The sequence below is a fragment of the Eptatretus burgeri genome, chromosome 3 (genome assembly GCF_056783735.1).
Source record: "Eptatretus burgeri isolate ZD-2024b chromosome 3, Ebu_testis_v1, whole genome shotgun sequence".
Lineage (NCBI taxonomy): Eukaryota > Metazoa > Chordata > Myxini > Myxiniformes > Myxinidae > Eptatretus > Eptatretus burgeri.
Window position 1 is genome coordinate 138,717,899 of NC_140963.1, and position 15,406 is coordinate 138,733,304.

At 43.0% G+C, this 15,406-nt stretch overlaps 1 protein-coding gene across 3 annotated transcripts in view; it reads right to left on the minus strand.

The window, feature by feature from the left end:
* Positions 1-15,406, minus strand: part of NFRKB (nuclear factor related to kappaB binding protein) — a 92,565-nt gene that overhangs the window by 70,503 nt on the left and 6,656 nt on the right. For all 3 annotated transcript variants that reach the window (XM_085875842.1, XM_085875841.1, XM_085875843.1), the window contains exons 2-4: positions 8,024-8,332; positions 7,548-7,770; positions 6,958-7,085 (exon numbers count right to left, since the gene is read on the minus strand). In XM_085875842.1, the coding sequence (XP_085731968.1) occupies positions 6,958-7,085; positions 7,548-7,770; positions 8,024-8,317 (645 nt within the window). In that variant the 5' untranslated portion in view covers positions 8,318-8,332. The remainder of the gene's footprint in view (positions 1-6,957; positions 7,086-7,547; positions 7,771-8,023; positions 8,333-15,406) is intronic.

Sequence of the window (15,406 nt, forward strand, 5' to 3'; positions counted from 1 at the left end):
TCTTTGGATGGTTTGTTGGATGGTCTGTTGGATGGTTTATTGGATAGTTTGTTTGATGGTCGTTTAGATGTAATAACCTACCTAAAAGGACATCAAACGCACACCTTTGATTCTCCCACGAGAACAAAAGAAGGGACCTGACTCACATGTACTTAACGGAATAACTGACTCTTGGGACATCTGTATGTTTAAATGCATATGGTTTCCAGATCCATAACAACATGTTATGCTTCATGACCAAACACACACAAAAAAAAAACTCATGTCAGAACAGCTGTACACACGACACCAGAGTTTGTAAAGTTAACCGCTGCCACATCTACAAAAACATTGATGTCCCAGTTCCAAAGAATTGGTAGGAACATGAATCAAAAGCAATCACTGAAAACATGCAAGTACCGCTGACATACGGCCTGATGATCCCATCGAGCGTTAGCATCGAAAAGAAAGCGTTGCAACCAGATATCATACTGAGGTACAAAAAACAGAGAGAAGATATTGCCAATTGAGGTGTTAATACCAGTGATTTTGGACTCGCGATGCAGAAATCAAGAAAATCACCAAATACCAAGACCTCAAGCATGAAGTGAAAAGATCCTGGAAGGTCAAGACTGCCAAAGTTGTACCAGTGATAGTTGGAGCTTCAGAAAAGATGATGAAGAACCTCACAGAGATAATAAAAACCATCCCTGGGAATATTACAACAAACGAACTCCAGTTGGAAGCTGTCCAGGGTTCAGTGACGATTGTGAATAGAGCCCTTGGCACAAAACTTTGAGAAGAGAAAACTTCACAACTTGGTCCATGAATCGTGATCCCTTTCCGAAATAATGGTGGATACTTTTGAGCCCACCCTGGGAGGATTCCATTCCACTTTCAGAAAACCGCAAATGAAGATACCAATCAACGACACGCGCACGCATGCATGCACATGGATACTTTGAGACCTGGTAGGTCTGTTTCACCTCCTAAAAACCCATTCACATGTGGAGACAGTAGGCAACAGCAACCTGTGCGAGCACGCACATGCATGCACACATACTTTGAGACCTGGTAAGTCTATGTTTCACCTCCTGAAACCCACCCACATGTGGAGAAGGCAGACAACAGCAACTTGCATGTATGTACGTACACACACACACACACACACACACACACACACACACACACACACACACACACACACACACACACACACACACACACACACACACACACACACACACACGTGGATAATTTGAGACCTGGAAGGGCTCCATTGCACTTTCTGAAACCCATATATGGAGATAACAACCAACGACCAATAACTAACAACACATACACTGGTGCCAAGTGCCATCGGAGTAATACAGTTTATATACACACACATGCAAATGTACACACGCATAAAGTAAAATATACCATCAGAGATGCAGGGGTTTCCTTAGAAGCCGGTTACCGGCGACCTGCAGCCGTTTACTCAGAGAAAAAAATGTCAAAGGTCACCGCCTACTTCAGCGCCGATTTTTCGGGGTTTTTAAACTTATTTATTTATTTATTTATTTTTTCAGTACCTGAAGCTGATGGCCATGGATTTTCAGAGTATGGTGCAGATTACATTGACCTACTTGGTGGTCAGTTTTTTGAGAAAGCTGGTCAGCAGAAAGTTGTTGCTGAGTGGCAATTTTAAGTTTCAATTAAATTCATGGAAAAAAACGTGCCTGCTAAAGTACTTTCGTTAAAATCTAACCTCACACCAACAGAATGGGTACTTAAACAAATCTTATCTAAGAAACAGGAGTACAAGCACTTTTACCCCAAACTGGTAGAGCTTGCAGAAATTTTTATGTCTCTGCCAGTTTCCAATGCATGGCCAGAACGGGGAGCCAGCGCCCTTAAGTGTATTAAGTCAAGAATGAGGTCAGCAATGAAAAATGACATGCAAAATGCCTTGTTAACAATCTCAATCAATGGTCCTCCAGTTGGCTCAAATGATGCCGAACTCCTGATTCGACAATGTGTACTTGACTGGCATAGCCAAAAACCTCGACGGAAGCTCCCAAATCAAGGACTTGTTAGTGTACCATCAACTTCGTTTGCATGTCCCCAAATTCTCTTGACTGATGACTTGCCTGTCGAATCAGAATTGTCCCCTCTGACTGAAAATGAAGCAGTCCGACAATTTAATGTAGAAGACATTTCATCTGATAGTGACAGTGACTCCAATTGTGTTGCTTAACTTGCTAAATGACTATAGGTTAAACACTGTTAAACAGAACTGTAAACATCAGCTTCAAGAATTTACACAGAACATATACAATTTGTTCTTTGCTAGGGAACGTTTCTTCATCCCAAATACATTTTAAGTTTACTAACTTTCAATCATTGATTATTCAATCACATATTATGTCATTTGTTCATTCCTGCTAGAATAATATCATAAAGATGTTGGATATGTTTGCAACTGAAAATAGACTGTGAATTCATGATCCTGAAATTTGGACAACATTGTTTTGAAAGTTGAGGATGTAGAATGTTTGCAGCACAAAAATATCTCATAAACTTTTTGAACGTGAAATCTCATTTATGAATTAATTTTTCTTTCTATAAAACATATATAGTGACTCAGATTCCCAAAGGACTTGATTTTAATACAAAAGATTGATTGAAATATTGTTTACCGGTATATGAGTTTGTCATTGGTTTGACAGCAGAAATGCAAGATGAGTATAATTCTGAAAATGTTTTGTATAGATATCAAAAATATCACACTTCCTTGATTACTGGAATTAAATAATATCATAATAAGTCTATTACTTCAATCAAACTTTAGATCCTGATCTCGACAGAATTTGCAGTGTTCATAGTTTGGTTTGCACATTTTACCCAACATTATTATAACAAGTGGTGCCAGGCACAACAAATCCCACCCATTTAAGGCATAAAGTTATTTTGGGGATCAAATTTAAATTTGGTACATCCTGAACCTGAATGTTGATTATAAGGAATATTTTAGTCTTAGTTTGAAGTCAATTAAACCATTTTTGACGGTTATGAGCGAAAAACGATTTTGACCTTTTCGTGACTTAACCTTGACCTTTGACCTAATTGGACCCAAAAGTTAATGGGGTCGTCCGAGGTTAATTACCCACCTGTGGATACAATTTGACAGTTTTTGAGCCATCCATTTTCCCGTAAATATGTATTTTCGTAACCATGTTTTAGTTTTAATGGAAAATTTGCAATTTTGACCGATGACCATGACCCCCAAAACTTCGGACCCTACCGATCTTCACAAATATGCATTTTTCACTATAGGAATGGGTAGGATTACAAGTGACAAATAGAATAAGGTTCACTATAAGCTTAGTTTGAAGTAAATCAGATCATTTTTGACGAAGTTATGAGCGAAAAACGATTTTGATCTTTACGTGACCTTGACCTTGACCTTTGATCCAATTGGATCCAAAAGTTAATGGGGTCGTCCGAGGTTCGTTGCCCACCTGTGGATTAAATTTGATAGTGTTTACTAAAGCTGTTTTGCCGTAAAGTTGCGAACAGACAGACAAACAAACAGACAAACAAACCGGACGATTACAATATCCCGCTCCTTCCCTCCGGGGGGCGGGATAATAATCTAATCCTTCGTGCTCACAGCATTCATGCAGCAAACCCTGAACACTCACAGAAGTGAAATGGAATATGGTTTCCTTAATGAATGCTCGTTCATCTACACTATTATTATGTAACACACTTACTTCAGATTGCTCACTGTATTCCACCATGTGCAGTATCATCTCCCTATTAAGAACTAAGGTATGGCCCAAATGTTGCTAAAATGCCTCTCTTTTAAAGTGCTTTGATACTCCATCTTCCAGACACCTTGGTGTGCCCTAAACCATGGCCTTAAATTAATGAACCCTGTTTAAAAGCTGCGTGAACTAACTATACAGAAGAGCTGAATTTCAGTCAACCAGTCAGTCGGTCAGTCAGTATGTTAATGCAACCACATCCAGTATAGGCCTAACCACCTGTTTTTGTGGAGTTTTCCACCCCAACAGCATGATAATATGAGAACTATTTCATGTCAGAAATCATGCTAGAACGCATCTCCAGCCATCTCGGATCCTCCGGCTTCCAGGGCCTGCCTAGGGCCCTGGACCCCAGCCATACAGCTGCACTCGCTTCGCTTGCGGTGATGGTAACCTGCTACTATTTAATGGTGGCCTCCTACTCCAAAAAATAAGGAAACCCCTGGAGATGGGGAATCCCCCGCCATTGAATGAAAAAGGTCATACATATTCCAGATAATGAGGGAGGTGAATTGGAAACAAGACACCATTTGGTCATCATCTTGAAAAAGTTCCCCAGGGGTGAGGAACGTAGTAACCAAAATTAATTGAAATCAGATTTTCCATTTATTACAAAAAACATTTTTTTCAAGATGGTCGCCCCAGTCGGCCATCTTGGATCCGGCCACGCCCAGAATCAATAGGGTTCTTCCTTTTCAGGTGGTACATGTGTGACCCAAATTTCAAATCGATATGGCGAACACTTTATGAGTTATCGCACTCATGTTGACGCCCGGACGGACGCCCGGACTATAAATGTTGACGCCCGGACGGACGGACGGACAGCCGGACGACCTGTGTGACAACAATATCCCCTTTCCGCCACGCGGTGGGGGATAATAAAAACAACAAACACAAAGATTTGCCTTCAAACAGCATTCTTTGAAAGAGGACTTAAAGTGGGTAATTAGTGAAATTCAATTGAAAATGCATCAAGCCACAGAACAGAAAATGTCGATCGATACTCCATGCTTTCACAGCTAGAACAAACCTGGTGAACACCTGGTCGGATGGATCTTATTGTTTGTTTAACCTTTTTGTGCGATCTCATTTTGTAATCCACCTCTCACTTCGACATCGATACATATAAAAAAGTGATGTCCTGTAAAAATAATATTGCACATTTTCAGTGGATGAGACGCCTCCCGAGGCACCCACCGCACAGCACCGTGGGATCTAACGAACGCGGAAACGTAGGTCTAATCAATGTGAGATTGAAAGGACGTGTACTTGTTACTGAAACAAACGACCAAGCAGCTTGCAGAGCGCTCACCAAGTGGCTTATGCATTCAAGCAAGCACTCCAACGAAACGGTTGATAAGAAACGGCTGGCTCCCTTGGCACGCAATTGGTAATTACCAAACCGTCATATTAAACATACACCTCACGGAGACGACCGAAATGTCAAATATGTCCGAAATGGATAAATTTCCATTCTGGAGTCGGAGCTGCTTGTAAGTTTGATTATAGAGCTTAAATTTTGTAATTCTGGTTAGTTTAACAGATTCTCTCGGTTATTCATATGCACAAATGAAATGAAGCCATGAATGCTGGCGTCTCCAGGTGTTTATAAGCATTGCCATGTATCCAGAGTCGTAGGTATTGCTAATACGAGTGAGGAAAGTGGGGGGGGGGGGGAACTTTATCGTAAAAAAAAATCATTGCAGCCAGTTCCAAGTCAAAGCATTGTTGAGTAATCCAAAAAACATGGCAGCTTCAGACCACAACGAGGTTACCCAGGAAACGCCTTAAGACCCCAGAGAGTAAAGTTGCCGAGGATCGCCTGATGAAAGATATAATGAAAAAAGGCCGTTAATTCTCTTCAAAAGGGGTGTTTTAATTAACCCAAACACCCAATTTTCACTCTTGCACTTCCTTAGAGCTTTCTTAGTGTGCATGCATAGTTTCAGGCTGCTAGGTCTCATGGTTTTGGAGTTATTGAGGACACGAGGAAACACACACACACACACACACACACACACACACACACACACACACACACACACACACACACACACACACACACACACACACACACACACACACACACACACACACACACATTTATTAGTATAAATAACCTTAATACTGCATCAGTAACTAGAACGGCACTCGGTAGAGTGCATACCTCCGTCATGCTGAATAGTTTACGTTCTGCATCCCAATGATAGGCCGGATCTAGATCCAGACCTGAACCAAGATCTAATCAGATTGTTTTTGTCACCAAACCAACTCATCCACCAAGTTTTGTAATAATCTGTCAACAACTTTTTGAAACATCATGCTATCTATTGTTTTTGGCCCCATCTTTCAATGATGAAGAATCGCTTAAAAATTCTTGGATGCAGATCCAGATCTTCACGAAAATCGAATGAATTAGTCGTTGTAACACTCCCAACCTGTCCACCAAGTTTCGTCCGAATCTGTGCACAACTTTTTGAGATATCCTGCTCACAGACAAAAAAACGACAGACAGACAGACAGGGGTGAAGACATAACCTCCATCCATCTTCAGTGGCAGAGGTAATTATATCAAATACATACCATCATTGACTGTGATTCTGCACGAGCCTTAATAATCTCACGACATGAGTAAAACAATTGAAAGGTACAAAGAAATATAAGGGTATGTTCTTTTGAACATACGAGTCCCCGAGGACCACCAGGTGGCGCCATGAATAGATACACAGCGGTAGGTGCTGCCGCGAGGCGAGTCGATGTTTAGCAGCGTCATGGTTGGCATCTCGCAATATAATATATTATCGCGATTAAAAATACCGTTTTTTCCTCGCATCTTCATGTCTGTCAAAAAACCAGTGTCAAGGTGCACAACTACAGCTCATAACCTATCCATTGAGGTGTTTTTCGGCCCCCCTGCTTTCCCATTTTCACGCCACTGTCCACACAAAATTCATCAATCAATTCTATACAGAGTCCAGGGGACTCAATAAGCCAATCATTTGAAGCACAGGAATTAACAAAACAATGGTGAATATTCCTCTCACATCAGAGCGTTCACGGTGGGCAGCAACGACAAATCTGATCGACCACGCTCTTCAATAAAGGTGGATTTTACATGAGGAATCCGAGGTTACTCCTGGAGTGGCCTCGTTCATAAACACCATACCTGTCGGGACATGACCAGCTCTCTGAGTAAACGGTGGTGGTACTGCTGAAGCATATGGCGCTCTGTGGCACGTTGAGTGCGGCAGCAGAGGGCACGGTACTTCACAACATCCGGTCTAAACCAACCCGCTGGGCATTGCGAGACAGAAAGAAGATAAGTTTGAATGAAGAATGAAGTAATCCATCTGAAGTTGAGTGCAAATAAAGTACAGGGGTGTCATCGGCACTGGGTGGAGGGAAAACTACTCGCGTCCACAGTGCACTTTGCACGCATTGAATGATATACTGGAATTATGGGTACACTGAGGGAGGACGAGTGAAATCAAGTAAAGGATGAGCATTGGATTAGTGAAGAACCCAAGACACAAGTAAGAGAAGCTGGAATCAGAAAATGCAAACAAACAAGTAATCAACTTGAATTACAACCAATTATATCGGGTAATACAGACGGCCTTATCACACAAATGAAGATTCTGCAATCACAGGAGTTAACCACGCCATGTCAAACTGCCTTCTCGAAGATACCGCCCCTCACTACTCAAAACGCGGGCGTGCATGCACGTACACACACACACAGACTCATAACCTCACCTTGCATCTGAGAGTGCACGAGGTCAAGGGGGGTTCCAAATGCAAAGTTTCCACCTGAGAAAAGTTCAGAGAGGGTATGTTGCTGTTCTTGGAGCACCGAGTATCCTGGAAACGGAGCGGTTTCTGGGAACTTTGGCAGGAGTTGCACGAGTCGTGAACGCTCATCCTCGTTGAATTCTCCGAGCCAAGTCGTCATGGACAAGACCGAGCGAAAGATCTCACGCTGATGGGAAGGATGAACATGAAAGATGACAAGAAGAATGAGAAGAGGAATGTTGAGGAAAATGAAGTAAGAGACGAGCGAGATGAGGATGTGCGTTTGATATTGGAAGGTAATGAACAAAGGAAGGAAACGTAAACAGAAAACAAGGAAACAAACAAATAAATAAATAAATAAACAAACAAGCCCGTGTTGGCGTTGCTGCCTTTACCAAACAGTAAGCAATTTGATGACGAACTAAATCGAGCAATCTTACATCTTGCAGCAAGTCCTGCGGCAGACTCAACATTTCACTTCCAAACAAACAAAATTCCGTGGGGAGATCGGGTTGAGCTGGAAATCCTCGAAAGCCTCCCTCACATCCTTCATCATCACTTCCGATTGGATCATCATCTTCCTCATCCTCCTCTTCCTCCTCATCCTCCTCTTCCACCTCCTCCTCCCCTTCAACCTCCCCATCCCCCTCCCCCACATCCTCCTCTTCTTCCTCTCTGATATACTCATCTTCTGCCTCCACCCCATCGTTCAGCACTGGGGTAAGAATATCCATCACAAGAGGGATGTCCTGTAAAGACACAAAAGCATTTTAATGAAAACAATAATATCGTAATCCCTGCACGAAGAAAGCGCGTGCAAGGGAGCAAAGTCAAAGCAGGGACGTCATTGTGTCATCTCATTAAAAAAAAAAAAATCGTAAAGGTACCAATTGTTACCATGGATACATACAACTTGTCAAAATATAGCGCTGGTGTGAATCAAATAATTAAATCATCCATTGATGAATGAAAGGACGTGAGAATGCTTCTTTTTTTTTTTTGAAGGTTTTTCTCCATCTATATTAATAATAAAAGGATGGCGTATATCTGTCCGTTTTCCTATCTCTCTCACTGCTTTGCACAAAGTCACCAAAAACTTTGTTGGTATAATTAACAACATCTTAAAATTCTTCATTTACTTTCAACCACTCCATCGATTCGATTCGACCCCATCGAAAGCAGACTTTTCTCAAATCTTTCACCGTGCTAGTCGACATCACCACATACTGATTGGGGGGGGGGGGGGCGTGCCACTGATAACCAGTCGGTGAAGCTTCTTGGCACCATTCTGTCACAGGATTGTTGTTATTGTTCTACTACCCTTCTGACCTATCAAATCCCATAACGTGTCCTTAATGGGTGTATCTACGAGTTTTGATTTTAAATTAAAAAAAAAACATAACGTAGATCTCAGCATCCCCTACACATCAGATTAAGATGGTAATATGTTATATCAGACAATGGGAGACAGAAAGAGCGACGTATTGAGGGAGATACACGCAGTAATGAAAGCTCTATTTACAAGCGATGGCTCCAGCAAGGAGCGTTGGGCAGGTGTACACACCCCATACAAGCAACTGGGTGATGATGGTGGGATTCCAGCAGAGTTAAATCCCACGCAATGCATACACTTGTCCATCGTCTCCAAACATACTTCCAAATTCATACAGAGGCTCGTCGATGTCTCCCAATGAACCAGACTCGGTGGTGTCGTGGTTTGAGCGTCCGCTCCGTGTCAGGCAGGTCTGCGGCTCGAACGCAACCCCACCCGAGTCAAACCGAAGACTTGATAATGGTACATGCTGCTTCCTTGCTCGATGTTCAGCATTTGAATAGGATAGAGCACGGACAAGCAACCACTGCGCAGGTCTTCATGGACCGCATGGCCGCCTCCCGTGTTGATGAGGGAACTCGTATTATTATTATTATTATTATTAATAATGTCCTTGTTTGTCTGTCTGTCTGTCTGTCTGTGAGCACGATATCTCAAAAAGTTATGGACTGATTCAGCCCAAACTTGGTGGACAGGTTGGGTGTGTGACAAGGATGAATGTGTGAGATTTTGGTGAAGGTTCGAATCCGGATTCGAGAGGTTTTCAAGCGATTCTTCACCATCGAGAGGAGAGACTGGAACAAAAACGATTTTACGGCAGGATACCTCAAAAAGTTGTGGCCGGATTGTTACAAAACTTGGTTGAACAGGTGACAAAAACAAGCCGATTCGAATTTGCTTCAGGACCGAATCCAGATCCAGCCCATCAGAGGAGCTACAAAACGTGAAGGCACACTCAAGTCTCCCAATGTCCTTGTCCGGCACGTACGTGTCACGTACACGACTATGTGGACAAATAATCAACACATTTCAAAGTTTTACCCAAATGGTCGTCGAAATTGCGACCACGTGACAGCGTGGTCACTTAGTGATCGCACTAGTTATCTAACACAACTGTTGGTCGTTTTGTACAGCTGCCACCACCAATACCACAACGATGGCACAGCAGGGACTGTTCAGAAGTGAGGACCATTCTTCACTTCACCGACCAATCCACACACGTCAGACAATGCAACACCAATCGATCATGTTTAACGGAAACACAACAAGCGATCCCACGACCCCGTCATGGCTGCTGCTTGGAAGAACGGAACATTCGAGCAACACAAAAAATTCGAGAGTATTCGAACGCCGATTCAATGAGGTACAGGTTTCTCACCTCAGAGTCATGAGGTACAGGTTTCTTACCTCAGAGACATGAGGTACAGGTTTCTCACCTCAGAGTCATGAGGTACAGGTTTCTTACTTCAGAGTCATGAGGTACAGGTTTATCACCTCAGTCATGAGGTACAGGTTTCTCACCTCAGTCATGAGGTACAGGTTTCTCACCTCAGAGTCATGAGGTACAGGTTTCTTACCTCAGAGACATGAGGTGCAGGTTTCTCACCTCAGAGTCATGAGGTACAGGTTTCTTACCTCAGAGACATGAGGTACAGGTTTCTCACCTCAGAGTCATGAGGTACAGGTTTCTTACTTCAGAGTCATGAGGTACAGGTTTATCACCTCAGAGTCATGAGGTACAGGTTTATCACCTCAGAGTCATGAGGTACAGGTTTATCACCTCAGAGTCATGAGGTACAGGTTTCTCACCTCAGAGTCATGAGGTACATGTTTATCACCTCAGAGTCATGAGGTACAGGTTTCTCACCTCAGAGTCATGAGGTACATGTTTATCACCTCAGAGTCATGAGGTACATGTTTATCACCTCAAAGTCATGAGGTACATGTTTATCACCTCAGAGTCATGAGGTACAGGTAAATCACATCAGAGTCATGAGGTACAGGTTTATCACATCAGAGTCATGAGGTACAGGTTTCTTACCTCAGAGACATGAGGTACAGGTTTCTCACCTCAGAGTCATGAGGTACAGGTTTTTCACCTCAGAGTCATGAGGTACAGGTTTTTCACCTTAGAGTCATGAGGTACAGGTTAATCACCTCAGAGTCATGAGGGACAGGTTCATCACCGAAGGATCATTCGGTACCTGTTTATCACCTCAGAGTCAGGAGATACAGCTTTCTTACCTCAGAGTCATGAGGTACAGGTTTATCACCTCAGAGTCATGAGGTACAGGTTTCTCACCTCAGAGTCATGAGGTGCAGGTTTTTCACCCCAGAGTCATGAGGTACAGGTTTCTCACCTCAGTCATGAGGTACAGGTTTCTTACCTCAGAGTCATGAGGTACAGGTTTCTCACCTCAGAGTCATGAGGTACAGGTTTATCACCTCAGAGTCATGAGGTACAGGTTTATCACATCAGAGTCATGAGGTACATGTTTATCACCTCAGAGTCATGAGGGACAGGTTCATCACGTAAGGATCATTAGGTACCTGTTTATCACCTCAGAGTCAGGAGGAACAGCTTTCTTACCTCAGAGTCATGAGTTACAGGTTTCTTACTTCAGAGTCACGAGGCACAGGTTTATCATCTCAGAGTCATGAGGTACAGGTTTCTCACATCAGAGTCATGAGGTACAGGTTTATCACCTCAGAGTCATGAGGTACAGGTTTCTCACATCTGAGTCATGAGGTACAGGTTTATCACCTCAGAGTCATGAGGTACAGGTTTATCAGAGTCATGAGGTACAGGTTTATCACCTCAGAATCATGAGGAACAGGTTTATCACCTCAGTCATAAGGTACATGTTTATCACCTCAGAGTCATGAGGTACATGTTTATCACCTCAGAGTCATGAGGTACAGGTTTATCACCTCAGAGTCATGAGTTACAGGTTTCTTACTTCAGAGTCACGAGGCACAGGTTTATCATCTCAGAGTCATGAGGTACAGGTTTCTCACATCAGAGTCATGAGGTACAGGTTTATCACCTCAGAGTCATGAGGTACAGGTTTATCACCTCAGAGTCATGAGGTACAGGTTTCTCACATCTGAGTCATGAGGTACAGGTTTATCAATCAGAGTCATGAGGTACAGGTTTATCACCTCAGAATCATGAGGAACAGGTTTATCACCTCAGAGTCATAAGGTACATGTTTATCACCTCAGAGTCATGAGGTACATGTTTATCACCTCAGAGTCATGAGGTACAGGTTTATCACCTCAGAGTCATGAGGTACAGGTTTATCACCTCAGAGTCATGTACAGGTTTCTCACCTCAGAATCATGAGGTACATGTTTATCACGTCAGAGTCATGAGGTACATGTTTATCACGTCAGAGTCATGAGGTACATGTTTATCACGTCAGAGTCATGAGGTACATGTTTATCACGTCAGAGTCATGAGGTACATGTTTATCACCTCAGAGTCATGAGGTACATGTTTATCACGTCAGAGTCATGAGGTACATGTTTATCACGTCAGAGTCATGAGGTACATGTTTATCACGTCAGAGTCATGAGGTACATGTTTATCACGTCAGAGTCATGAGGTCCAGGTTTCTTACGTCAGTCATGAGGTACAGGTTTATCACCTCAGTCATGAGGTACAGCTTTCTCACCTCAGAGTCATGAGGTACATGTTTATCACGTCAGAGTCATGAGGTACAGGTTTATCACCTCAGAGTGATGAGGTACAGGTTTCTCACATCTGAGTCATGAGGTACAGCTTTATCACCTCAAAGTCATGAGGTACAGCTTTATCACCTCAAAGTCATGAGGTACAGGTTTATCACCTCAGAGTCATGAGGTGCAGGTTTATCACCTCAGAGTCATGAGGTACAGGTTTATCACCTCAGAGTCATGAGGTACAGGTTTATCACCTCAGAGTCATGAGGTACAGGTTTATCACCTCAGAGTCATGAGGTGCAGGTTTATCACCTCAGAGTCATGACGTACAGGTTTATCACCTCAGAGTCATGAGGTACAGGTTTATCACCTCAGAGTCATGAGGTACAGGTTTATCACCTCAGAGTCATGAGGTGCAGGTTTATCACCTCAGAGTCATGAGGTACAGGTTTCTCACATCTGAGTCATGAGGTACAGCTTTATCACCTCAAAGTCATGAGGTACAGGTTTATCACCTCAGAGTCATGAGGTGCAGGTTTATCACCTCAGAGTCATGAGGTACAGGTTTATCACCTCAGAGTCATGAGGTACAGGTTTATCACCTCAGAGTCATGAGGTACAGGTTTATCACCTCAGAGTCATGAGGTGCAGGTTTATCACCTCAGAGTCATGACGTACAGGTTTATCACCTCAGAGTCATGAGGTACAGGTTTATCACCTCAGAGTCATGAGGTACAGGTTTATCACCTCAGAGTCATGAGGTGCAGGTTTATCACCTCAGAGTCATGAGGTGCAGGTTTTTCACCTCAGAGTCATTAGGTGCAAGTTTATCACGTCAGAGTCATGAGGTACATGTTTATCACGTCAGAGTCATGAGGTACATGTTTATCACGTCAGAGTCATGAGCAACATGTTTATCACCTCAGAGTCATGAGGTACATGTTTATCACCTCAGAGTCATGAGGTACATGTTTATCACGTCAGAGTCATGAGGTACATGTTTATCACGTCAGAGTCATGAGGTACATGTTTATCACGTCAGAGTCATGAGGTACATGTTTATCACGTCAGAGTCATGAGGTACAGGTTTATCACCTCAGTCATGAGGTACAGGTTTCTCACCTCAGAGTCATGAGGTACATGTTTATCACGTCAGAGTCATGAGGTACAGGTTTATCACCTCAGAGTCATGAGGTGCAGGTTTATCACCTCAGAGTCATGAGGTACAGGTTTCTCACATCTGAGTCATGAGGTACAGCTTTATCACCTCAAAGTCATGAGGTACAGGTTTATCACCTCAGAATCATGAGGTACAGGTTTATCACCTCAGGGTCATGAGGTACAGGTTTATCACATCAGAGTCATGAGGTACAGGTTTATCACCTCAGAGTCATGAGGTACAGGTTTATCACCTCAGAGTCATGAGGTACAGGTTTATCACCTCAGAGTCATGAGGTACAGATTTCTCACCTCAGAGTCATGAGGTACATGTTTATCACGTCAGAGTCATGAGGTCCAGGTTTATCACCTCAGAATCATGAGGTCCAGGTTTATCACCTCAGTCATGAGGTACAGGTTTCTCACCTCAGAGTCATAAGGTACATGTTTATCACGTCAGAGTCATGAGGTACAGGTTTATCACCTCAGAGTCATGAGGTGCAGGTTTATCACCTCAGAGTCATGAGGTACAGGTTTCTCACATCTGAGTCATGAGGTACAGCTTTATCACCTCAAAGTCATGAGGTACAGGTTTATCACCTCAGAGTCATGAGGTGCAGGTTTATCACCTCAGAGTCATGAGGTACAGGTTTATCACCTCAGAGTCATGAGGTACAGGTTTATCACCTCAGAGTCATGAGGTACAGGTTTATCACCTCAGAGTCATGAGGTGCAGGTTTATCACCTCAGAGTCATGACGTACAGGTTTATCACCTCAGAGTCATGAGGTACAGGTTTATCACCTCAGGGTCATGAGGTACAGGTTTATCACATCAGAGTCATGAGCGACAGGTTTATCATCTCAGGGTCATGAGGTACAGGTTTATCACCTCAGAGTCATGAGGTACAGATTTCTCACCTCAGAATCATGAGGTACAGGTTAATCACCTCAGAGTCATGATGTACAGGTTTATCACCTCAGAGTCATGAGGTACAGGTTTCTCACCTCAGAATCATTAAGTACAGCTTTATCACCTCAAAGTAATGAGGTACAGGTTTATCACCTCAGGGTCATGAGGTACAGGTTTATCACATCAGAGTCATGAGGTACAGGTTTATCACCTCAGAGTCATGAGGTACAGGTTTATCACCTCAGAGTCATGAGGTACAGGTTTATCACCTCAGAGTCATGAGGTACAGATTTCTCACCTCAGAGTCATGAGGTCCAGGTTTATCACCTCAGAGTCATGAGGTCCAGGTTTATCACCTCAGAATCATGAGGTCCAGGTTTATCACCTCAGAGTCATGAGGTACAGGTTTATCACCTCAGAGTCATGAGGTACAGGTTTATTACCTCAGAGTCATGAGGTGCAGGTTTCTCACCTCAGAGTCATGAGGTACATGTTTATCACCTCAGAGTCAGGAGGAACAGCTTTCTTACCTCAGAGTCATGAGTTACAGGTTTCTTACTTCAGAGTCATGAGGAACAGGTTTATCATCTCAGAGTCATGAGGAACAGGTTTCTCACATCAGAGTCATGAGGGACAGGTTTATCATCTCAGAGCCATGAGGTACAGGTTTCTTACTTCAGAGTCATGAGGTACAGGTTTCTCACATCAGAGTCATGAGGTACAGGTCTATCACCTCA